The 26,814-nt window shown below is 36.2% G+C and overlaps 1 protein-coding gene across 2 annotated transcripts in view; it reads left to right on the forward strand.

Moving 5' to 3' along the window:
• The window catches only part of MSRB3 (methionine sulfoxide reductase B3), a 157,794-nt gene that overhangs the window by 80,002 nt on the left and 50,978 nt on the right, over positions 1 to 26,814 (forward strand). For both annotated transcript variants that reach the window (XM_068559870.1, XM_068559872.1), the window contains one exon: positions 4,577 to 4,605. In XM_068559870.1, the coding sequence (XP_068415971.1) occupies positions 4,577 to 4,605 (29 nt within the window). The remainder of the gene's footprint in view (positions 1 to 4,576; positions 4,606 to 26,814) is intronic.

Below are 26,814 nucleotides of genomic sequence, written 5' to 3' on the forward strand. Positions count from 1 at the left end.
GTATGTATGTGTGTACGTAAAATTTAATAGAAATCTAAATTAACTTACACCATAGGACCAGTTTTCTCAACCCCTAAAACTGACAGTATTAACTTCTATTATTATGTTTTAATTATTATTAGACTAGTTGTGGCTTTTGAAGATTCAGTACTGAGAATTCTGAAAATACTCTTTTTTTAAAACTGATACCTAATGTCATTAATTAGTTTGTGAAGATGTTTTTTTCCGCACATTATGTGTATATTTTACATATTGACCAGCTACCTCTGGAAGAGATAAGATGGTCTGGGGATTAACAGTTTTCTGATATGATTTTTCATCTCTCAAAAGAGGCATTTTATAGAGCTTTTGGTCATTATATCTGGTTTTTGGCCCTCTGTTAATTTACAGATCCATTTGTTCATGTGTTAACTCCTGCTACACATTTTTAATAACTCTTAAATACCAGGTGCTGTGCCCAGTGCTGGGAACATGAAGATGGGCGAGACCTTGCATGCACCCTGCTGGGCTTAGTGTCAGTGCCACATGGTGTGGGGATTGCCGTGCCAGGCCCACACTGTGGAGTAACTGAAGGCGAGCGAGGAGCTCTAGGAGGCGAGGGGCCAGCAAGTTGCTGCCAGGATTGAGGCAAGTCTGTGGAGTCAAAGTTTGTCAGTGATGAGCTGGGGGAAGTGTGTCTAAGCTGAGGATACTGGATGAAGGCTGTGAGATTGTTAACACAAGTTTGTGTGCCGGACACACAGTGAGGCCAAACAAACTGAAACGTCGGAGTTTGGAGCAGAGAAAGGTTTATGGCAGGGCCATGCAGAGAGACAAGGTGGCTCATGCCCTGAAAAGCCTCCAGCTCCCCAAAGGGTTTTGGCAAAGCATTCTTTTTTTTTTAACATCCTTATTGGAGTAGAATTGCTTTACAATGGTGTGTTAGTTTCTGCTGTATGACAAAGTGAATCAGCTATACATATACATATATCCCCATATCTCCTCCCTCTTGCATCTCCCTACCCCATCCCTCGGGGTTTTAAAGGCCGGGAGAGGAGGAGTACGTGATCAGCTGTACGCAGTTCTCTGATTGGCTGATGGTGAGGCAGCAGGGCGGTGTCACAGGAGTTAACATTATCAGTCCTTAGGCTCCAGGAGGCCGGGGGCTGTGTGCTCATGGTCATCAAGTAGTTCTTCCATTTGGTGGAAATTTGCCTCATATACTATTATCTAGGTACTTCAGAGTGGAGCTAAAGCAGAGGATATGGGGGAAGGCCTGTCCTGGGAAGGCCCCATAGGGTCCTGCTCGGTTACACAATAACATGGCAATAGTTTGATTTAGTGAGAGTGAAGGCTACAGTTGAGAGGGCAGAGAGAAGCGGAAACAGAGAGGGAAGAGCAAAATGCTCTTCCTATTCTTCCACGTTCCTGGTCAGAGAGTTCTTAATTCAAACCTTCCTGTGAGAGTGGAGAGCTGGGAGCACCTAGAAGCCAGAGGTTGGCCCTTGGGCCTGACTGTTATAGTCTAGATGGACTTGGAGCTCAGGGGCCTGGCGGGTGGGGACAGGCAATGGGTGATGGGTAGGAGTGCAGAGCCTCTGACAGAAATGAAAGAGCCCCTCCCCCAATAAAGAAGCAAAGAAAGGAGGTGTTTCTCTTATGGATTCCATAGCCACTGGAAGAGAAGGCTGAGGGAGGCTTCTCCTCCTCTTCTCACACTTGGCCTAGTTGCCATTGCCCCTGAATTTCCCCAGGCTGAATAAGTCTTTCAGTGGAAGACGAAATTAATTTAAAATTTGCACTATTCTCAGTTACTTGGTATCAATAGTTTTACACACAGTTTTCATTGTTTTTGTTATCAGGTATATCTGTCAAGGTAGGTTAGTATACTTTTCTAACAGTTTATTGTCTTGACTTATAACTTTTAAATAATTCGCTGTATTGTATCCCTATTTGTCCTCTTGCCAAGGCCCTGCAAATATTAGGGCCAAGCCTGGTAATAAGTCACCATGTAAAAAGGTATGTCTTACTATGGGTCACAGACAAAAACGTTTAAAAGCCACTGACCTAGGGACACCAAGTTCACAATCCTCTGCGTGGCATATGAGGGGCCTACCGTGATCTGGCTCTCCTGCCCCCCCTCTAATCCTGCCTCTAATCCACCTCTAAACTGCACATACTCTCAATATGGGATGCATCTGTCTTCTTTTCTGTTCTGTTTCATTTTTTAAAAAGAATACTAGTTGCAATCCACTAAATTAATTTTACAATCCACTGATGGGTCAACTTGTGACCCAAGTTTGGAAGAACTCTGCTCTAGCTGTTGGGGCGGTGGCAATGTGATCGGATTAGTGTTTTGGAAACGTCTGGCAGCTGATTAGAGGGTGGGTCGGAAGGGAATGGGGGATACGGGTTATGAGATTATTGAGCCAAAGGTAGGCCTAAGATGGTAAGACTGAGGATAGAGAGGAGGGGAAGGTGGCAGAATCAGCAGGTCTGGGTAACAGCTTAGATATTGATGCAGAAGAAAGATATTGGTGCAGAAGAAAACTAGAATAACATCATAATTTCTGACTTAATAGGGAGCCTACAGCAGGAGAATTATATCTGAGGGAAAGGAAAATGAATTCAGTTCAGTACTTGTGGCATTTGAGGTCACAGTGCGACATTCAGGTAGGATTTTAGTTGGAGAAAGGCTTAGTAAATTAGGGGCTGTAACAGGGCTGTTGGCTTTAGCATTAGGAAGCCACTGAGAAAACTTAGCAGGGACAGATCTCAGTGGTTCAAAGAGTGAATATGTTGGGAGGCCAGGAAAGGAAGACGTGCAATATAGGATATAGTCTATCCTTTCAATAAACTTGCTTGTAAAGCCAGGAAGAAAGAGGGATGAAAAGAGTAGGACACAGATTTGAAGGAGGGTTTTAATTAATTCTGGAGCTCTTCTGTACAGGAGGGGGAGGAGGAACTTGGGGAGACGCAGATATTGAAGATACAACCGGAGGAAGGGGTAACTGATCCAACCTGGTTTCAGGGGAGATGAGAGAGTGCACTTTAGGATGTAAATGCAGGGAACCTCAGGCAGAAGGAAGAGCACCTCTTATACAGCTGAGAGGGAGATAAGGATGTCTGTGGAGGCAGGGGTTTCCCTTTATAGACATGTGTTGAGTACAAGCACCAGGCACTGTGTAGGTGCCGTGGCTACAGGCGTTAGTAAGTCAGAGTCCAGCGGGGAAGATAGGCTAGGAAACCAGCAGGACAACGCGTGGTAAGTGTCGTTTAGAGTTATGCTCAGGGATGCTGGAAACAAAGAAGAAGGCATGAGGCCAGGCTTTCCAGAACAGGAGAGGACAAAAAGTGAAAATGGGTTTGCACCTGAAATAGGAGTCAGGGTCACCTAAGAGAAGGACTGAGATGAGGACTATGGTGGGACCAGGATCTGAGACAAATATGAACCTGGGTTACAGTGGTGGTTGTTGATAACTGTGGTCATAATAATAAGTTTTCTGTTTTTATGATTATTGACTTGGTTTGAGCATCAGCTGAAACTTTATTTGGGAATACTTGAGAAAATGAATTTTTATGTCAAAGGAAGCTGTCTCTTGCTTATCCTTTGCCTCTTCCTCCTTTGATGACTTCTCTTGAAGCTAATTTAGGTAAAGAAAACCACCGCTTCCAAAAGTGCTTTGGTACCCTGGCATAATTTCAAAGAAATCTCCTTTCCCACTTAGTTAACTACATTTCCCCAGGAAAAAAAAAAAAAAATCTTCTCTGTCAATGTAACATCCTTTAACAGGACTCCTGCTGGTCGGTTCTTGTCTCTTGCTGTGGCAGCTGTGAACATATATACTATTGATTGTTAATGTGTGATATAAATCCGGCTGGAGCATGCCCACTAATTGGTTTGAGAGCTAGATATAGACAATGCTGTCTTATAGTAGCTTGTGTAGATAGGCCTAGTCATAGGGTTAATTCTGCTTGACAGCACATCAGCAGCATCTTGAGAGTAATTACCCAACAGAAGTTTTCCCACAGCCGGACTGAGAGCTTCAAAGGCTTCTGAATTTACAACCAGTATTAACCTATATCTGAAACATAATGTTCCCACAAGGGCTCACATTTTTTTCTCCTTCTTATTAAATGTATGGGGTTACTAGGTTCATTTACTCTGTGAAGAACTTAGTGAAAAATTACTTGCTGTTGAATAATTGAAAATCTTGAATAATAAGTAAAGAGGATAATTTTAAATTTGGGTTTTTTTTATTGCTTTATTATATTACTGAAACAAGTTAATCTGTAAAGATTGGGTGCTTTTTTTTTTTTTTTTACATAATTTATTCTCTTTCTCTCAAAAACAAGCTAAAAAGTTAATATCTTTTCCATACTGCGCTATCTCTGTGGATATGTACATGTTTAGAGGACCTAGGGTTATGCATGCATTTAAAATGGTTAAAATAAATATGTATTTACATTTTAAAAAGCTGTCTTGTTGATGCATGTACTGAAACCTAAAACTATTGCATCTTTTTTCCCCCTCATAAAATCAGTTATTGTCTAACAAGCAATTTTTATATCGTAAAAAATTTCTTTCTCTTTGCAGGTCAGAAACCAAATTTGACTCTGGTTCAGGTATGTTTACATTAATAATGTTATTCTGAGTATATTTTATTTACATTATTCTCTGAGGAGTAATGCATCAGATCAAGAACCATTTTGATTTTAAACAGACTAGGCAGACTCTTTTCAAAACATGAACCCCACCTCAAAGCAGGGCTGTTGGCTGCTTGTGGCTGCTTGGAATCTTAACTTGGTGGTGTTCACATTGGGATTCTCGATAGCTCTGAAATAAGTATTAAATGCTCTGTATCTGCAGAGCTTCATTTTAAAAGCAAAGGAGGGGGTTGTACCTACTCATTGCTAAAAATAGAATATTATTCTCTCACTGGACAAAGCATCCTGGGTAATTTAAAAATTCTCTGCAAGTGACTTGTCATCACATATGGGTAACAGATACATTTAATCCAGCAAACTGCAGAGGGTTTTAGCCAATAGAAATAGATATTTGTCTATGACTTACTAATTTTTAAAAATTTGTTTTGTTGGGGAGGTGGGTAATGGAAAATGAAGGTCACCTTAAGCCATTATTTTGTATCTATCAAGACAGTCTCACAAACAGTGGCGTATCAGCCTCATTAGATGTTTTCTTCTCATTAAGCATGAATATAGCTATATAATCCTTACATTTGACTGTGTCTTTGTGTCACTCGCTGAGATGTACGTGCTTCATAGTTTCTGACGGTGTTTGCAATTAAAGCACAAAAACTACCTCATGTTCAGTACGAAGGAATTATGCCCTTTAGTGAACTGTTATAGATAAATAAACATTAATTTTCAATTTCAGGAGAAAATAGTTTGCAGAAAATATATAACTTATTGAATTTAAAAGTAACATTCTTACTCTGGTTTGAGTTCCACTATGTTTTAACTTAAAAGTTTTCGTTTATTATTTCACAAAGGGACCAAAGACCATGTATTCTTTTTGATAGTGGTGTTAAGGAGCCAACATGCTTTTCTTCTTCAAAACCTGTATCTTTCTTTTGAATTTCTCCAACTTGGTGAGACCCTTTATATATGAAGTCTGTACATTTGAGTTAACAATTTCACCTAATTTGAGAACTGTGATTCCAGAAATCTTTCCATTCTGTGTGATCTTGGGCTTCTGAATCACATGTGACAGTGGTAGCATAAGATAAACATCTCTGGTTTACAATGTTGACGATATGGAGACTAAAGGCATGATGGCATTGTATCCACTATTTGACTTTTTTATTGATTCACAGGAGGCAACTCAAAATGGTGTAAAAAGTCTTTGCCATTTTTTAATAGTTAAAATATTTTGAATATAATAAGAGATAAATGAAAAAGTTGAGAATGAATTTTTATATAAAATCGCATGTCTTTTTACCATTGCCAGTCAGTCATCAAATATTTATTAAAAAATCCACTTTGTTATGATCAAATTCCTTAAACATCAAGTCAAAAACTGGTTTTAGCCTACAGGATCTGGAATATAGCTTTTAAAAATGAAAAAGTCTACTAGGTTCTTTTCGGAGGTAAAACCTGGAAATAGTGTATAAAACTGAAATATTAGGCAGCTGCTGTCAAAGTTAGAAAATTTATGTTAGATTTTCAAAAGCAAATTAAAGTGTGCCACTAAATTCCCGTAGTGAGTTAGTATTTATCATGAAAATAGTTATAACATCTGTATAGGCACACATCTTTCACTCTTGTGACCAAAGGTTTTGTTCATGATTCTTATTTTTTCCAAGTCCTAATTTTTTTAAATGTCTTTCATGGACAACATCTGCATGTCTTTGAAAACTACAAAGTTTTGTGCTCTGAAAAATCTTATGGGGAATACTGATTAAAAGTTTATTTATTCTTTTAATTTTGAATCTAAATATTCTGTGGAAATAATTCAGATGGTTTCAAATTAAGAATCAGGTAATTCTTTTTTCTTATAAATTCTTTTAGCTTAATATCAAATGAGGGAATCATGACAAAGGAAGTTAGAAATGTATTCTTTGGCATTCTATATCATGCAAATTTTGGTTAGAAATGAGGTAGCATATTGGAACAATTAAATGTATGACTTTAATAGGTTCAGGTTCTCTATTGTTCATCAAATACAGAAAGTAAACTAGCTCTGTTTAATGTTGTATACAACTGTAACATTGTTCCTGACAAAGTAAAATTTTTAAATGAAGGAAGATGCTGATCTTACTAAGAAAAAAAAAAACAACCTTAAAAAAATAAATACTATGGTCAATGACTAGCCATAAAGGAAAGAATTTCAAAGTAAATATATATTTTTTTCAAGTAAAGAACCCAACTTATGCAGAGCTTACTGCACATTTGCAATTTGCAGTTTGTGTAAATGAGTTTCAGGCTGTGGAGTGAGATTCAGGAGGAAGGAAGGAAAGTTTTCATTGTCAGCACATGGTAAAAAATGTCAGCTATTGAATATATACCAAAGTGATCAACCTAGAAAGTGATTTAATTTTTTTCTTATCAAAATTGTATTGATTTTTTTCTACAAAAGCAAATTCACAAACAACTTCTTTGCATTTTTTTAAAGTTTCAAAAAAATTTATAATGAAAAATTTCAACTATACATAAAAGTACAGGGTGTCGTAAATGACCACCCACACATTCATTGTCTAGATTTTACCGTTATCAATAATTTGCCATTTGTTTCAGTTTTTTTTTCTGCTTTAATTATCTTAAAGTGAAATACATACATTTCATGTGATTTTTAAAGCCTAAAAATTATAGATTGTGTTGATTTATTTGAAACAGATCATTTTTTTTGAGGTTTTTATTTCTCTCAGAAATTTGAGTCACATACAAATTCTTATGGAAAGGATCTTGACATTACCGTGTCCACATTCAGTTAGGGATGTTGAATGTTCTATTCATGTGATGAAAGTTAAGAAAAACTTTAATCAGAAGGTGCTGAATTAATTCTAATCTGAGAACCCCAGAATCGTCCTATCCTCAAGATTAATTTGATGAAAATTTTAGCTGCCTTCTAGCTGTGTCCTCTATGTACTGAGTTGTAGCCTGATTAAGTTCCGTTTCTGTTGGTTTATAACTCAATCACCTAAAGGTTTCAGCTTTGTCAATTGAGAACAATCAGCCTACCTTCTTTCTAAAGGAGTTTTAAGGGTTCCATTTTAATACTGTTTCCTAGCTGATGTACTAATGTTGCTTGCCTATGATCCTGTGTAGTTGGTGATTTTACTAATAGAGTAAAACAGACTTCCTTTTATGTTCAGAAGTAGCAAGAAGCTGTGCTCTTCTCCCCACCTCCCAAGAAGGGAAGTTAGTTGATGCTGGAGGAAGCAGAGCATTGAGTTTAATGTAGTGATTAAACATGAAAGCCATATATCAAATCTCAGGAGAAACATGCTTTTGAAAGAGGCAGAGAACTGTGGAGCATATTGCATGATAGGCTATGTAAACAGAGCCCTGGAGGTCAGTGTGTGGATGCAAACCAATTAAATAAAGAACTTACTGGCTTTGCTTTCTATCATCTGGATGGGGAGGATCACAAGTTAACATGCATACGGTTGAAGTGTAAACTTTGCTTGAATAAGCTGGGCACCTTTGGAAACTTCATTAACTCTTTCAATTCACTACTGAGGTTGGTTGGGTTTTGTTTTGTGTGTTGTTGTTGGTTTTTAGAAATTTAACCAAAGTCCTTCGAAAGTTAAAACAAAACCCAAAATATATGCTCTCTTGGCCCTTCTGTACATACCTGTCAGCAAAGGTGCTAGTGAAGAGTAGAATGGAAGACAAAGCAAAGAATGAATTGCTGAAAAGACCAGAGTTGGCTGTGTAGTCAAATTTCAAGGATGTGCACATGTCTTTTAAAAACAACCCATTTGGAAAAACAGAGCTCTCGCAGAATAACTGAAAAAAGATGTTTTTCTCGTATCCTGAATTCTGGGTATAAGGAAAAGATATAGTTGGAATTTACTAGTCACTATATAACATCAGGATATTGTTATTTCTGTTCTATTAAAATAGAATAGTTTTCTGACCAAGAAGAACATGAAGCCTATAAGTTAAAAACTGTATGTTAAGGACTGCCCAGAGTCTAATTCTGTGGTCCTAACCTTCTCAGGCAATGTTTGGGTGAGAACATGAAATACCAAGTTAAATGGTATAGTTTCATGGTCCATAAACATTCAAAACAAAGATTTTTTTTTTTTTTTTCTGTAGAGTCATGTTGGCTGAGAAAGTGAATAAGCTTATGTTTAGTGCTTGTTGATTCTGGGCTGCTTGGAATAGCAGTACTAAGGAAATGGGCTCATAGAACACAGCAACTCAAAGGTATAAGATTTCATGAAAGCAAATTATGGAGGATTAAGGAACCTAATGAGCGTGGTTTAGTGTCGAGAGTGGAGGAGAGAGCTCACTATTAAATAAAGCCCAAGAGTGTACAAGGTTAGGAGATCCTAAAAGACACGATAATAAAAGGCACAACAGAATATAATTATCCTGAGAGGAAAAAAAAAAACAAAAACTCCAAAACTCCAAGGAACAAAAAGCAGCTAGTGTCGCTTTTAAGATCTGTAGTTAAAAAGGAATCTACACCAGGGTAAGGAACTAAAAGAATATAATCAGTTAAAGCTTGAGGCAAAAACATATGGGTGGTGAAAAACAGAGTGGACTGTTAATGGTGGTCACTAAGTTGAAGGGAAATGGGGAATTTGAACATAGTAGAACTAGAGTTTTGAAAGCTTGTTAGCAAATGAGACCATCTGCCTTACATAGTAAGCCTTTCTCAAGAAATATTAATAAGGAAAACATTTTCAGATCTTAGAAATGTGAGAATATGTTGACAATACTTTTTAGTTCCTACAAATCAATTTTGTTATTTTAAAATTTCTTATTTTTAAAGTTCTCATAACAATGAAGAACCAGGAAATAAAATATAAATCTCTATAAGAGTATTGAAATCTGTCTTTGGGCATCCTTCATTAATAAGAGAATACTGGGCTTCCCTGGTGGCGCAGTGGTTAAGAATCCGCCTGCCAATGCAGGGGACATGGGTTCAAGCCCTGGTCTGAGAAGATCCCACATGCCGCAGAGCAACTAAGCCTGTGCGCCACAACTACTGAGCCCGTGTGCCACAAGTACTGAAGCCCACGTGCCTAGAGCCCGTGCTCCACAACAAGAGGAGCCACTGCAATGAGAGGCCCGCGCACCGCAACCAAGAGTAGCCCCCGCTCACCACAACTAGACAAAGCCTGAGCCCAGCAACGAAGACCCAATGCAGCCAAAAATAAATAAATTAAATAAATAAATTTTTTAAAAAAGAAAATGTTGGCTGTTCATCTATTCATTCATTCAACATACATTTATTAGGCGTACTATGTGCCAGATGCTGAGGCTATAGCTATGAACCGGTGGGGGGGGATACAATTCCTTCTCTCACAGAATCTTACAGCTGGTTGGTCTATTATACAAATTCACATGGATTTCTTTGCATATTTAGCTGAGAAGGGCTAACAAGGTTAAATTTGGATCCAGATGGTGAGTTAAAGAACTCTTGATATTTAAATGTAAGCTAATATATTTTAAGTTTTGACAAATTCACCTTTTGTTACTTTATTCAAACCACATCACTGTTTTCTACTTTAAAGAGAACACTTTTAAGAGAACAGCCTAATAATGCTAATGGCTGGTGTTTAGTTTTTCTATAGCTTTTAATAAGGAGTGACATTTCACATTTGATTATCATTAAGAGAGATTAACTTAGAAGAGAACAATGACAAATGTTTGTGGATACTATTCTCTTCACTTTTATTTATTTTTTAATTCATTCTTTTACTGGATCCTATTCAAGGTTGGCCTGGAAAATCAGGCAGTCTCTCCTCTATAACAATCTTATGGGATTGTGTAGAAGCAAGTGGAGGGGACATAGCCCTTCATCTCCTTTTATAAACTAAATTAAAGACCAGGCAGCAGCAAGGCATGTTGGCTAAGTACTGAGGTGCTGGAGCATATAAATCTGAATGAAGTTTTTCTTTACTTCCAATAATTTTCAATTGGTTTTCTTGGATTTCATGTATACCATTATGTCATAGACTTAAACTGTATTTTCTTTCTTTCTTATTTAGAATTAAAGCATTTATAACTATAATTTTCCTTTACTAAAGCTTTAACTGAACCCCGGAGATTTTTAAATATTGTATTTTGAATAGTTGCAGTTTTGATTTTCTTTTGGACATATTGATTAGGGAAGTTTGTAAATTTCCAAACTTTCTGCTTGCTACTTTTGTTAGTAATTTTCAGTTTCATTGCTTGATGGTCAAAGAACGTGACTTTACCACTTTTTAGTAAGTCTGTTGTTCATTACTTATTAGAATTTTATTTTGGGGCCTAGTGGGTATTTAATTCTTGTTACTCTTCTGTGGGTGATTTGAAAACTATATTCTCTGCAACATAAAGGGTTTGATGCATAGTTATTGGCTCAACCTGATTCATTATTTTTATCATTATTTATCTGGTTTCTATTTTATCTGACAAGGACTTTGAGAGGAGAGACAATTTGTCATTCAGTGTTTTTTAACCTGAATTCCACCTCCTTAGATATCACCATCCCTGTGTTGTCAGCTCCACGTGCTCTATATATTCTGGTGCTAGCCATCTTGCTTAGGTCATGAATTGTACTTGTTCTCTTGTAGAGAACATTATTCCAAAGCAGTGCCCATGGAAATGAAGGCTGCTCTAATTAGGAAACTTATGTTATTCCAAATTTATATGTGAAGCAAGAGGTTGTTTTACCACTTGTAAATACACGTGCTTGCCCCTTCCCTCTTGCCCTCAACACCACCCCATAGCTTTACAAGGAAAAAGGCTCTGAGCCATCATACGATTGCAAACCTTTGTTTTCTCCACTTAGCATCCTCCCCTACTCCTTCATCTGTCTGGCAAGATTCTGTTTATGTCTTAAGGCTCAGATCAAGCATTGCCCCCTCAATTAAATATAGTCTTCCTTTACACCCTCCCAAGAGTTAATCATCCCTTCCTCTGTGCAAACATTGGATCTTGTATTTACATTTACTATAGCATTTATTATCTGCTATAATTATTTGTGTGGATCCCTCTTCCTCTTCAAGTCTGTGAGTCTCTTGAAGGCAAGAATCATGTCTTATTCACCTTTATAACTTCCGTATCCAATGTGAAATAGTCAATAAACAAAAATTCAGTGAGGTTGGGAGTCTTTGTTCTGTTCTCCAATTGTGATTGAAATGCTTAACTAATGACCAAAGAATTATTCTCCCCTCTCTTAGTGTAGAGTTGTTGCTGGCAAGTGGCTACTCGGCCAGAGATTACAATTTCCAGCCCCTTTGCATCTGTGTGGGGACATATGACTAATTCTCCCAGTGGAGTACGTGTCATTTCTGGGCTAAGCGGATTAAGTATCCAATATGCCTTCCCACATCTCACTTCCCCTTCTGAGGTTACATCAGAGGTACATGTTGAACATGATGGCATCACAATACGGAAGGGGTCTTGGTTCCTGAGTCATACTTGGAAGAGATCCACTCGGGAGAGCTCTTCACCCAAGAACATCTTCATTGGCCTTTATGTAGAGGGAAATAAACTTTTATTGTAATAGGCCACTGAGATTTTGCCATTGTTTATGAGGGCAGCTAACGTTACGTAGCCTGACTAGCTCAGTGCCTAGAATACTCCCTGGCAGTAGTTGGTACTCGTTGATTACTGTTGGACAAATGATAAAATTAATGGCTAGGGATTACATTATCTAACCTAAAGATGATCCTCTAAACTAATGATCATACAAATATAGTAGGTTCATAATATAGTATATTATGTTCTGTATAATCACTGGGCCTATCAGTTAGTGATTGCCGCAGTAACAAAGTGTAAAAGGACACCTTAAAAAGCAGTGACTTAAAACAACAATATTTGTGCTCACATGTCCATGAGTGGGAGTGGGCTTGGGTGGGAGTTGGTTGACATAAGCTAGTCACAGGTTGGGTTCAGGTCTGCTCCACAAGTCTTGTCATTGATGATAAAAGGTAACAAAGCAAGCCCAACTATGCAAGCATATTTCAAGCCTCTGCATCAGATCTGCTAGCATCCCATTGGCGAAGCAAGTTGCATGTCCAAGCCAAAAGTAAAGGAACAGAAAGAGCTCTTCCCTTCCCACTTGTCATGCAGGTGTAAGTATCCTGTCTTTCCTCTAGTGGGCAGAACTGCCGAGTCACATGGTAATGGGTGTGGAGATAGGGAGGGGAGAGGAATAGGAGCCAAAAATTGAATCTACCGCATTAGAACATTATGTCCTCAGATCAGTTATTTAGTAAAAATATGTATAGAGTTAGAATGATTATATTTTTAAGTGGATCCGGTTCCTTCTATATAATTGCATTATTTGGTAACCTAAGTTCAGATGTGATATTAATGGATATATGATGAAAATATTTGTATAATGCTTTACCATTTAAAAAGTATTTTAATTAATCAAATTCGAGACTCACAAAAATCTTTGTAAGATACACAGGGATATTTTTACCAGCGAAGGACTTGAGATACGGAAAGGTTAAGTGATTTGCCACATAAATAGTAAATGGCCAATCTAGGATTGGACTTCAGGTCTCCAAGTTGCGAGGACTGTGTCCTTTTTATTAGATCATGAGATAGTTATTTTAATGAGCAACTTTTGTTTTTAACTTTTCTATTATTAGCTTTTTATTTTATATAATTACTATGTTTAGTAACTATTATACATTATAAATTATAAAATGTAATCTTTTGTCAGACATAACAATGTGATTATAAACACACCTTAAAAATACAAAGTGTAGTACAGATTTATAAATGATTACAATGTGGCCAGTTTGTAGGCCATTGAAAATGTCGCTGGCAGTTTCCCAAGAGGCCTGAAAAGATAGTATCAATTGCCTTGGTGAATTTTCTGTGTTCTAGTATCTAGTCAAACTTTCAGGCTCAGAAACCTAGATGTTTCAGTATCTCTCAGGGATGGACTCATGTTGACAAACCCAAAGGATGGATGGATGAAGCTAAAATGCCAATGTATTTGTTTACAATGAGAAATATAATTTTCACATGGCTCAGAATACTTACATCTGCACGATCAGTGTCTTCTTTCTCTGGTCAAGCTATATGACTCACAAAATCACCGTAAGAACTCATTATATCAATTTGTCAAAATAAATCATTTGTGTTGGGGCTGAAATTTCCTTACTATTGTATATTATCACCCTAAAGGCAGACCTACATAGGGAGTCAGATCATATCCAGAAAGTGGCCCTGTTGAGCACAGAAAAAGAACAAAGGGAAACAGACAAATTGAATGTTTAGCTTTATGAGTTAAAGTTAACATGAATTGTCTATCTCAAAATAGGGACGGTCCTGGCCATTGAGACCTTATTTAACTTGATATTTATTGGCTTCAGCTTCATCCATCCGTATAAAAGATAGTTTTGCCACTGGACCTGGAAAACATAGTACAAGTCCATTACTTAAGACTTTGTTTCCAAGTTCTTGGAGCAGGAGATCATGTGTAGTAACTTTAGAACTTAAAATTTATAATTTAAATGTTTCTTAGCTATTGAAGCGTATATTAAAATTTTAATGGTTTAACACACCACTTCAGCATACTAAAATTAAGATGTAGACCAAGGTCAATATATAGATCAAGGTAGAGGACATTTCCATTACCCTAGAATGTTCCTTCATATTTTCCTTCAGTCACTCCCCACTCCCCAGAGGCAACCACTATTCTGACTTCAATCACCATTGATCAGATGTCTGTTCCTGAACTTCATATTAAATAGAATCATACTGGGACTTCCCTGGTGGCTCAGTGGTTAAGAATCCGCCTGCCAATTCAGGGGACATGGGTTTGACCCCTGGTCCGGGAAGATCCCACATGCCACGGAGCAACTAAGCCCGTGTGTCACAACTACTGAGCCCACGTGCTGCAACTACTGAAGCCCATGTACCTAGAGCCCGTGCTTCTCAACAAGAAAAGCCCCCCGCTCGCCGCAACTAGAGAAAGCCCGTGCACAGCAACGAAGACCCAACACAGCCAAAAATAATTTTCAAAAAAAGAAAAAAGAAAGTTAAAAAATTAAGTAAATAAATAAATAAAAAATAAAAGCTAGTTGTTTAATATCCAGGGTATGGATGTGTAGTACAACTTATTTAAAAAAATAAATAAATAAATAAAATAAAATAAAATCATACAGGATGTACTCTTTTGCATGTGATATCTTTTGCTCTCTGTAATGTTTCTGAGACTCACCCATGTTATTTGTAAGTACCAGGAGTTATTGCTGAGTAGTATAAGTTGGGATGCATATTTTGGTCCAGTTCTGGCTACCATTCATGCAGTTGTGTTTACTATGAGTAGTCTCTGTTTCTAACATTCTAAGGCCCAGAATACTGTTGTTAATGCATTGAGCCAGTATGTAGACGTTTTTAATACTTTGATTCTGCGTGGTCAGTCAAATTGCCTGTGCATGTAGAGCACTTACTCTGCTTAAGACATGGTGAAGGATATATGAGTATGACACAGTTCCTGCCCTCATGGAGCTTATAATCTAATTGGAGAGGTGAGATATATACACACACAGTAAGGTATCTTTGGGTGCAGGACAATATGAGTGGTTCCAGTAATAAAGTCCTAGTAGAATTTAGAAGAAGGGGGATTACTTTAGGCTACGGTGAGGGATTGATGAGGGTGATTGATTCCTTGTTGGAGGTAGAACTTGGATCTTCGAGGGTAGAGTTTAGGTAGATATAAAGACGGAGATCATTTTAAATAAAGAGTCAGTTGAAGGCAGACACAGAGGCAAAGGTGCAAAATATATTTGAAGAACAGTAAGTAAACCAATTTGCCAGAACTGGAGGATTTTTGCTTGGGACTAATGGTATAGTTGGGAATCTATTACAGACCACAGGTTAGAGAATTTGGACCTAATTCTGTGGACAATAATAATAGTAACAATTGCTGACATTGATTGTATATTACTGTGTGACAGGCATTGTACTAAGTGCTTTATATTTACTAACTTATTTAATCTATCAGAGCTATACATAATTATTTCCATTTTATAAATGAGTAGACTAAGGCACAGAAAAGTTGGATATTTTGCTGAGATTCAGGTACCTAGTAAGTGACAGAACTGGGATATGATCCTAAGTAGCCTGATTCTAGAACCCATAGTCTGAACCATTATGCAATTTTTAAAAACCTAGAATATAAGTTGATATGATGCAAAAATTATGAATCTTTACTCATACATCCTTTTACTCATACACATGACATACACATCCACACAGCCACATGTTTGTAGAAATTTTCTCCTCCAGAAAGTAGATTCCATAGTCTGTTGAGAAATGGATTTTGCTAGTCATGTATAGTTTTGGTTTCTAAATGCAGATCATCCCCCCCGCCCCCAGCACTAAATCACCTGCTGAAAAAGATATTTACATGGGATTTGTTGTAAAAACATGATAGATGAAGAATTAACTGGCTCTAGAGAATTGATAATCGTTTTGTTGGTGGGCCAACCCCTTATTTTTAATATAGTTCAAAATTAATATAATTCAATTCATACAGCTTACTATAGTTTCAATAGGAAGTGAAAGTGCTTACTTTATATTGATAGATATCCATCAAGTGGAATGAACTGGTGGCCATCATAACCATCTTTGAGGCAGTAACGGATTATTTGTCAATTCATGTTGATTGACATATCTTCGTCATTCCTGGGCAGAAATAAGATACATTCAACTACAAAGTGTAGAAAATTTTGGTATAAACACATTACTTGGTTACAGGCATAAGGTTTTTAACATTTTGCAGGAGTATGAACTATTTTAAGGAATAAGTGTAAATGAAGTAGTAAGCAAGCTAGCAATCATTTGCTTATTATATCAAAATTGATATTAAAATACTGTAATCTAAAATGACAATGCTGGACTTCCCTGGTGGCGCAGAGATTAAGAATCCGCCTGCCAATGTAGGGGACATGGGTTCGAGCCCTGGTCTGGGAAGATCCCATATGCTGCAGAGCAGCTAAGCTTGTGCACCACAACTACTGAGCCTGCACTTTAGAGCCTGCGAACCACAACTACTGAGCCCGCTTGCCTGGAGCCCGTGCTTCGCAACAAGAGAAGCCACTGCAATGAGAAGCCCGCGTACCACAAAGAAGAGTAGCCCCCGCTCGTCGCAACTAAAGAAAACCCGCGCACGGCAACAAAGCCCCAACACAGCCAAAAATAAATAATAAGTTAATTAATTAATTTTAAAAAAGATATCTATACTTTATAAAAAAATAAAATGGCAATGACTTTTTAGTTATTTTTATGTCTTAAAAAAATTTTAGTACTCTCTTTCGTATTGTAGAACTAGTTTATAGGAAAGAACTTTTTTTTTTTTAATTTATTAATTAATTAATTTTTATGGCTGTGTTGGGTCTTCGTTTCTGCGCGAGGGCTTTCTCTAGTTGTGGCGAGCGGGGTCCACTCTTCATCGCGGTGCGCGGGCCTCTCACTGTCGCGGCTTCTCTTGTTGCGGAGCACAGGCTCCAGACGCGCAGGCTCAGTAATTGTGGCTCACGGGCCCAGCCGCTCCGCGGCATGTGGGATCTTCCCAGACCAGGGCTCGAACCCGTGTCCCCTGCATTGGCAGGCAGATTCTCAACCACTGCGCCACCAGGGAAGCCCCGGAAAGAACATTTTACAAGAGTTTCTTTTGATTTTTTTTTAAAATAAATTTTTATTTATTTATTTTTGGCTGCGTTGGGTCTTCGTTGCTGCACACAGGCTTTCTCTAGTTGTGGCGAGTGGGGACTACTCTTCGTTGTGGTGCGTGGGCTTCTCATTGCGGTGGCTTCTCCTGCTGTGGAGCACAGGCTCTAGGCGCGTTAGCTTCAGTAGTTGTGCCTCGCGGGCTCTAGAGCGCAGGCTCAGTAGTTGTGGCACACGGGCTTAGTTGCTCTGCGGCATGTGGGATCTTCCCTGACCAGGGCTCGAACCCGTGTCCCCTGCATTGGCAGGCGGATTCTTTACCACTGCGCCACCAGGGAAGTCCCTCTTTTGATTTTTAAATTAATTTTTCCTGGATAGGAATCAAAGACGAACAAATTAAAAGTAAATTTTTGCTTGATGACCACTAGTCTTTTAGTGAATTTTCAATATATGTGTTTTGGAGAATCAAACCCTGTTCCTTAGTTAGGAACTTAAATGGTCAGGTATCTGGCCTATGTGGTGATCAAATGTTGCAAATTAGTAATCTTCCATCATAGCTGTACTGTTTTTTTGTTTTTGTTGAAATTAAAGACATTTAACTGATATATATTAAAGACTTTTTTTTTTCTTTTTTTTGTAATCTGCCTTCCTTCCTAGTTATCATGTTTGCTTCTTTAGCTCAGTCTTCATTTTCTCTTTCTACCTTTTATAAAATTTTTTAAAAAATATTTATTTATTTATTTATTTATTTATTTATTTATTTATTTATTCATTCATTCATTCATTCATTCATTTGGCTGTGCCAGGTCTTAGTTGCGAAGTGCGGGCTCTTAGTTGCGGCATGCAGGCTCTTAGTTGTGGCATGAGGGCTCTAGTTCCCTGACCAGGGATTGGACTAGTGCCCCCTGCCTTGGGAGCGTGGAGTCCCAACCACTGGACCACCAGGGAAGTCCCTATTAAAGACGTATTTAGTCAACATTATATTTTCACACAGTAGCATGTGGTAATGTTTGTTGAATAAGTGATGAGTGAATGAATGATAAATGGAATGATGTTGAGTTTTGCAAAGAAAAGTATTTTGCCATTTCCAAAATAATACAGAATATTCACCACTTATAAAAATATTTTTCTTCAAAAAATGTACCTATAAATTACCTTGCATCCAAATCATTCATGCGATTGATGGAACACCATTATATAGAAGGTGAGGTATGTAAATGACAAAAAGAAAATTCGATAACAATGAATATGTTTTACAGCAGAACATAACAACACAAAACACCAATGCAAAGATTTAAGTTTTATAGCCTATCAAATTAGTAAGTCTCAGGCTGCCCAACCAATCAAAAATAAAGTTTGAGGTACTATACTAACATATTAGATTTAAATTCATTTCTATGCTGAATATTCTATTAAAGCAAGTTCAGTTTTTCCCGTGTGGTTATATACTAAAGTAAAATATACTTTTATTGTACGAATGAAAATGGCATTGAAACTCATTCAAATGTAATATCAATACATTAGCGTTATCTTTGTAGGCATTTATTCAAATTTATTGCATTTTGTGGCTTGCTTTATATTAATTTTTATCTACATATTTGCCTTTTAAATTATGCTATATGGAAATTTATTCGATTTATTTTTTATCGTGACCTGTTTCTTAGTTAGTAGTACTCCATAGTTGTTTAGATATGTGACTTTTGCTGATTTATTTATTGAGACATTTGTTGGTTTTTAAATTCTAAGCAATGTACTAACATATTTATTTTTCTAGCTATATGATTTTATTTTTGGGGGGATTGTAGAAGAATACTGCATATCTGCAACTTAAAATTGCCTTTAGTTTCAAGTATATGTGTTAATATATAAGAGAACTAAAATTTCCCCCCAAAATCTAGTTTTAAAATCATTTTAAATTCATTCATGATGAAATACAATTTTTCCCCAAAAGTTTTCTGTGTAAAATTAGTATGCATTTTATGCAACCTGAGAATTTTATAAAATTTTATGAAAATACAGTCATGTCAGATGTAGAAACAGCTTCGTAGAACTACACATTATGATGTTTTGTTAAAACGATATAAATTTTTATAAATGAATAAATTAATAAAAAGGGAAATTTTAGTGCCAAATGAATACCATTTCATCAATTTGGAAGTTTAATGTAACCATGCTCAATTCCACAGTTGTTTGTTGATTACACACTCAGGTAGAGCTTTGCATGTTGCCCTAAGCAAGCTATTTGTTAATTATTTTAAAATAATTTAGTATCTAACAGAAATAACTTTCAGAGTAGAAATAAACTACCGTTAGGGTATTCTTACATGACTGTGATAAGCAGGGAACAGTCACCTCTCTCTGCTACTTGTTTGTTTTGTAGTTAACGAGGCCAAGGGAGGGAAGCTTTTGATGATTTTGTACTTGTGTGCCCACACATACCTAAGGAAAAAATAATCACAGATCCCAGTATCAGTTTAATTATGCAGTTGATTTAACTGTTGATTCAACAGCTAGTTACTGTTCATAATATTTTAGTATTTGTAAACTTGGTGGCATGGGTGACAATAGAGTAATGATAAATGAATATGTTTTCCTAAAGTAGGAAATTATATAAATGAACAAAGATGCTTTGTTAGTGGGATTATTTTAAATGTAAAGACATGCAGCTTAATAATAACCAACTTTATTACTTAATAGACATGACTCTATAGATTTGAGGAAAATGTTTAAAGACAGCTAAATTATATTTTTACACGTGGTTAATTCTAATCTTTATCTTATAACCAATTTAAAAAATATATTTTTATGGTTTTTCAAAAGACTGTTTTGTAGAAATCCAAAGTATATCATGTCTTAGCAATTATTTTTTTAACTGCCTTTTAGACATTCCCCAGTTTGAAAAGTAATTAGACTAATTCTCATCTCTATCCTGTAACCAGTTTATTAAAAAGTAATCTTTTATATTCTTTCAAAATACTTCAAATTTATCCTTTAGAAATCTAAAAGATACCATGTCTTACTTTTATAAAATGGTTGGTAGGAACTTACTTCTCTACTTTAGTCTTCTTACTGCTAGATTTAATAATCTTTCTCTTTTGGCATGATTTTTCAAGAAGGTATTTTTCCAATTCATATGAATTTTGATATATATGATGTGTCACCACACAAGTCATGGGTATACATAACAGAAAGATGAAAGCATCTATATTTATCTGTTACCTGCATTTCTCACTAGGAGTCAACAGAATGGCTGTATATGAGATGATCAGAAACAGGAAAGCTATGGTTTAGAAAATGTTTTAATCTGTTTCAAATAACAGCAGGGCAATCTGGTAAAAATGACATGATTAATGACTGAAGAAGATTAAAATATTTTCGCATTCTGTTTTTAATGACCACTATCTTAAGTTTCTACTCTAAAATTTATAACTAGTAAAATATTACAGAAAAAAATATATCCTTCATAATCCACTGGAAGTTGTGTTTTACCTTATCAAATTGTGCCTGCTTTTTAACCAAAACAGCATAAATTAAAAACAAATTTTAACTAAAATACAGCTTTTGTGCTATTCTTGAATATATCCATTAATATTTATTAGGTTAGGTTCAGCATAAAAAGCTAAAATTATTGTTTTCAGTTAGGCAAGGTAGCATTTCAGTCAATATGTAATTTTAAAATTTACCGTTACAACTAGGCAGATCCTCATCATTTGGAAAGTAAGTCATTTTAGAGAGTTTAACTATAAATGTTTTCTATATGTATAAATAGGTGACAAATATAACTATTAATTTTGGAGTTTTGCCAATTGATTCTAGTTGTTCTGTCTTTTTTATCCAGAGATAATGATGTGTATTCAGCCTCTGTAATATTTACCTAGAGGAAGTCTTTTTAATCCCTCATTTTGCTCCTTCAGTGAGGTTATGTGTAAATACTACATAAAATGGCAAATGGAAAAAAGTCTGTTTTGTCTAAAGATACCATTCATCTTAAACAAACACATCAGTCTGTCTTTTGAAAGCATAGTGATACGAGTTTTTTTGGTGGGAAAAGGAGGAGGATGGATAAGACCAAAGCAAAAATATGTTGCAAATTATATGAACTGTTATTAAATCCCCTTAAAAATTGGATAAATTTTTCTGATTGTGTCTAATTAAGGGAATCATCTCACCCGCATCCCTACACTGTTCCTGTGCTTCTTAATTTCTATCACCACTGGCATACCATTTTTTTTTAAAACATGCATTGATTTCTGATAAAAATCTGAAGCTAATTTTTAATCAGGTATAGCACAATTTTCTGGAAAACCATGTATATGAATTTATAATTCCATATAAGGAAAGGAATATGTTAATTTATTTTAATTATTTCTAATCTGGAACTCTACAAAATGGAATAAAATAACTTTATTTAACTTCCATTCCTATGAACTCTTTGGGGTCAGAGGCTCTTTTTAATTCCTCTATTATATTTATCCCCAGCACTAGGCACAATTAGGTCACAAGTGATGACTGAATAAATGTTTACTAAGCTAATGCCAAATGAATCAATCTTTAATTGCTTATATTCGGTTAATTACATTTATTATGAAAACCAGTATATTTGGTATTGTTCCTGACATATCTTGTCTTCTTTGTATTATGCTTGCTGTCCTTGTCCTTTTCTTTCCTTTTTTTCCTTTGGTTGCATCAATTAAATTTTTACTCTTTTTAAAAAACTTCTAGTTATAAGTTAAACATAGGTTTCTATTTGTTAATTTTAAGAAACATATTTGACCTGGTATTTTTGTTAATGTTGGGAATTAATTAAAATCTATAACCTCCTTCCACTTCTCCCAATATAAGAACTTTAGTATTTTTTTTTTGTCTGTGTTGGGTCTTCATTGCTGTGCACGAGCTTTCTCTAGTCGTGGCGAGCAGGGGCTACTCTTTGTTGCAGTGCGCGGCCTTCTCATTGCGGTGGCTTCTCTTGTTGTGGAGCACGGGCCGTAGGGCGCGCGGGCTTCAGTAGTTGCGGCACGTGGGCTCAGTAGTTTCAGTGCCTGGGCTTCAGTAGTTGTGGCGCACGGGCTTAGTTGCTCCGCGGCATGTGGAATCTTCCTGGACCAGGAATCAAACCCGTGTCCCCTGCAATGGCAGGTGGATTCTTAACCACTGCGCCACCAGGGAAGTCCAGAACTTTAGTACTTTTAATTTGTCTCTGATCCCCATGCCCTTAGGCTGCCTCCAATCTGGAATTTTTGTAATAGTTTTCATTATGCCTCTACTTTCTTAAAAATCATTTCTTAAGCATGTTATTAAGTGTTACAGCCTTGTTGGTAACTGCTATTTAGAATTAACTATTTAATTTTACCTATATATTTACTCATCACTGTTTCTTGTGTCCTGATCTTCCTTAGATCTATTTTTCATTTTGCTGTAGTACTTCTTTAGGTATTCTTTCAGAAATGGTTCTAGACAGCAAATTATGCGAGTTACTTTATATGTAGATTATTTAATCTCACATCTCCTGATATCAAAAAGGATTCAAGGCAGAGGACACGTTGAGCATTTTTTCAAGTGTGGAAGCTGGTGAAGAGAACGTACGTGGTTCTAAGATCTTTGCGTGTGCTTCCATTAAGGGTGGACTTTTTATTTTTCTTTTATATGCTAAACGTTTTTACAGGTGTGATTTAAATTTAGTTTACAACTCATTTGCTAAGAATTTCTTCTTAGAGAAAAAAAAGGAATTTGTTATGTATCAAATACTTAATAAGCATCCTTTCAATGCAACAAATACCGAGTATTGAGGAGGAACATATTAAATACAATACTTGGTAAAATGTATTAAAATATGCATTTTTCATGTTATAGCTTAAATTTGGCCTTTATAATTCTTGTGTCTTGTTTTAAGAATATTTTAAAATTAAATATATGTAAAGTAAAATTGAAAGATGTATTATTATCATCTTTGATCAAATTGGAGGACAAGTTGCACCACTTTTTAAATACCATTATCTTTTTTGGATACTTAGCTAAATTAACAACATGTTAGAGCAATTCAAGGGATGAGAGGATTTCACTTTGTTTTTTTTAGTTCACAAAGATTAATGTGACAAAGACATTTCATGTCAGTTTTGTTGTAAGAGAAGGAATAGAATTATCTGTTATGCAGATATATGTGCCTTTAATATAGACTATATTTCTGATATTTTTCAGTCTTATCTCATTATTTCAACTTTTGGGTTTATTTATGTAAGGCTATTGTAGAGTTAATGGATGACAGGATTATAGTACAACATTAGTATCTCAATTTAAAAGCATTCAGCGAGTTAGTTTGACACAACTAAGGATATAGTTTGAAAATGAAGGGCAATGAACAAAGGGAAATAAGGGGGAAGTTTGGCAATGTGAATAAATAAAAATAAAATAAATGAAAATGAAGGGTAAATAGTCTGCATGCTTTTAGTCTTACTGTGAAATAGCCCTCCAGAAAAAAATGTACCAATTTATACTCTCACCAGTGTATAAAGTATTATTTTTTCTTACACTGACCAACTCTGAGTATTATTACTACCTTCCTATTTTCTTTACCCATCTATAGGTGAAAAGTAGGATCTCATTGTTTTAACTTGCATTTTTAACGACTAGAGAGAGTGAACATTCTTCTTCTTATGTATTATTTATCATTTGTAATTCTTCTCTTGTGAATTGTTTGTTAACTTTGTGTGTGTGTGTGTGTGTGTGTGTGTGTGTGTGTGTGTGTGTGTGTGTGTGTGGCTGGAAGTAAGAGCGCGGGCTTGAGTCAGACAGACCATCATTTAATTCCTGGCTCTTTCTTTTAAGCATTGTGTATTTTGGGGCAAGTAATGTAATCTCTCTGAGCCTACTTTCTTCATTTGTAAAACAAGAATACTTATAATATGTACGTCAATGTTATGAGGACTAAATAAAATAATATATAGTTAAAGCCCCTATCAAGTGTTTGATACACATTAGTGATTCTGCTGCTGCTGATTAAAAAAAGGATAACGCATTAAATATTTTTCCAAATTGATTGCTTGATGTTTAACTTTAAGATCTTTTTTCTCTACACAAATTTAAAAAATTTTATTAGTAGCATATGTCAGTCCTTTCTTTCATAATATTTACTTTGGGATTACGTTAAGAAAATTGTTCTTCACACCCAATATTATAAAAATATGATGGAAATATTTTTGAATGTGACTGAATTGTAAATGGAATCATTAATTTTAGTGACTCAGACTAAGAAAGTAGACTGATTATATGATTTTTTATTTCTTTGGGAAAATATTAACTTTTACTCTTGTTGCAAAAATTCAGAAAACATTAATTCACATATTTAACAAGTTATTATTAATTTTTACTTTTTAAAAGACTTTGACAATACATTCCCCTGGATTATTTGTATATTTAAGAAGGGCCTAAGCTATTTTATACAATACCTTTGTGTCCGTTAGAAAATGGTGCTGTGCTTAGGTCACTGAATTAGAAAAAGCCTCCTTCTCCACCCCCCCACCCCACTGCAGATGAATGACTTCTCTGGGTCAAGGGGAGTACACAGGCTTGGGAGTGAGGGGAGCATGAGCTAGAGTTTAGCTTCCACACGACTCTTCCACCAGGTTCCTTTTCTACTGCCCAGATGGCCCCATGTTTCAGTGTTATCATAAAATGGCTCCTGAAGTCAGATTAATTTTGAGGAATTAATGACTGATTTATCTAGAGCCACCTGCATAATTCAACTGAATTGAGTAACCTTTTATACCAGTAGTTTTATAAAAAAAAAAAAAAAAAAAAGAAAAGCCTTTTTGTTTGAATATTGTGGGCAAAAAATAAGAGAACACTGACACAAAGCATACAGCCCTCTATTCTTCTACCCTGGGTATTAATTCATGTGTTCTTAAGGGTTGATTTCTTCCTCCCAATAAATAGTGATGTTAATGACCCATCTGAGGCCATGTCTTTTTGACTGTTTTTCTTGTTATGGGAAAATCGATAGGTATTATGTTGTGTCTCCGGCAAAATGTGCTTTGCAGAAGTCTCACCCTCTAACACTGCTTAACCATCCCATGGTGCTCCTTTCTCTTAACCCTGTATTCTTCTGTAGCCTGTTATTCATGATTCTTTCTTGCTAGCCTTGCAGCCATTTCTGCTTTGTTCTTTGGCACTCTCATTCCATGGTAAATACCTTCTTTTTTATCCTCAAATCTCTTCACACAATGTTTTCTTCATTTTCTTGCTTTGAGATTTGTCTGGGTCACAAGGTCCTTCCTGCAACTGCAATTTCCCCCCACCCCTAGAGGCAGTGTCATTAATAGCTCCTCATCACCTCCTTCAAAGCCTCAGTTTTCCTTTCTCATGTTAAGAACTCCTCTTTTGAGGTTTGTCATCTTATTCAACCACTTACTGCCTTTCATCATTGCTGCGATCTATCAGCCGTTGGTAATACCCTTCATTTATTGAGGATTTTGGCTTTCCACTCTAATTCTTGCCATCCTCATGGGCCATTTCAGTGACCATGTGGACAGTCCAACCAACAGTCGGGCTGCTTCAACCTCAGTGTTCTGGCCCCTTCCTTTTCTTCCCAGTCTATTATGCCCCTCATTGTTTTACTTTCTTCTCCATCCATCCTAGACTCTATAGTGACCATTCTTTCATTTTTGCCAGTACCCTCTGGGTTCTGGATTTCTTTCCCTTATATTGAATAGTTCCTTCACCAGGATGCATGGCCCTGCTAAAGGAAAGAGTATAATTATTGGATAGTTGCCACTAGAGATTTATGGTCTTTAATTTCAGATCACCTCTTGACACTATTCTGCAGTCCTTCTACATCTTTATCACTTTTCTCAAATCCCCTTTTCTACTACCCATTTTTTTGTCTCAGCAATAATCTTGCTTCTTATTTCATAGAGAAATTTGAGGCTACAAAGCTTGAGTTAGAATGTTAGATGAGGAAAGAGAGGAACTCACCAATGAAAGATGTGTGGGAACATTAAAGGAGAAGAAAGAGAGCCAACTAGAAACAAAGGAACCAACTGATCTCAAGCTCATAGGTGGTAGGTGCACATCAGTGTTCAGTAGGTTGTCCCATAATAATTTTACTGAATATTAATACTGACAGCCAAAATATTGTTTAGTTGAAAATAAGAATGGGTTGGCTTCTTTCCCAGAAAATGTGATTAGTAATGGTAGTGTGTTCCTCTTCAGGGGGTAGAAGCAACTGTTAGTTAAGTAGAAATGTCTAGGATATATGCTTCTAGCTAGAGACTTTTAATTTGTGACTTTACATATGTAGGTTAAACTTACTGTGTGCGTCCCCTGGCTCTGTCCTTTGCTCATAATTCATATTCATATAAGTGATACTATCATATCAAACACTGGTCAGAATATGATACAGAGAACGTTCTCAAAGAGATGGATAGGTTGTGTGTTAAAAGTTCATTTGTAGGTTGGTTGTTTTGAGCACAGAATGCATTTTACTATAGAAAGAATCTAATAGAAAAATTAGATTTAAAG

This window comes from Eschrichtius robustus, chromosome 13 (genome assembly GCF_028021215.1).
Source record: "Eschrichtius robustus isolate mEscRob2 chromosome 13, mEscRob2.pri, whole genome shotgun sequence".
Lineage (NCBI taxonomy): Eukaryota > Metazoa > Chordata > Mammalia > Artiodactyla > Eschrichtiidae > Eschrichtius > Eschrichtius robustus.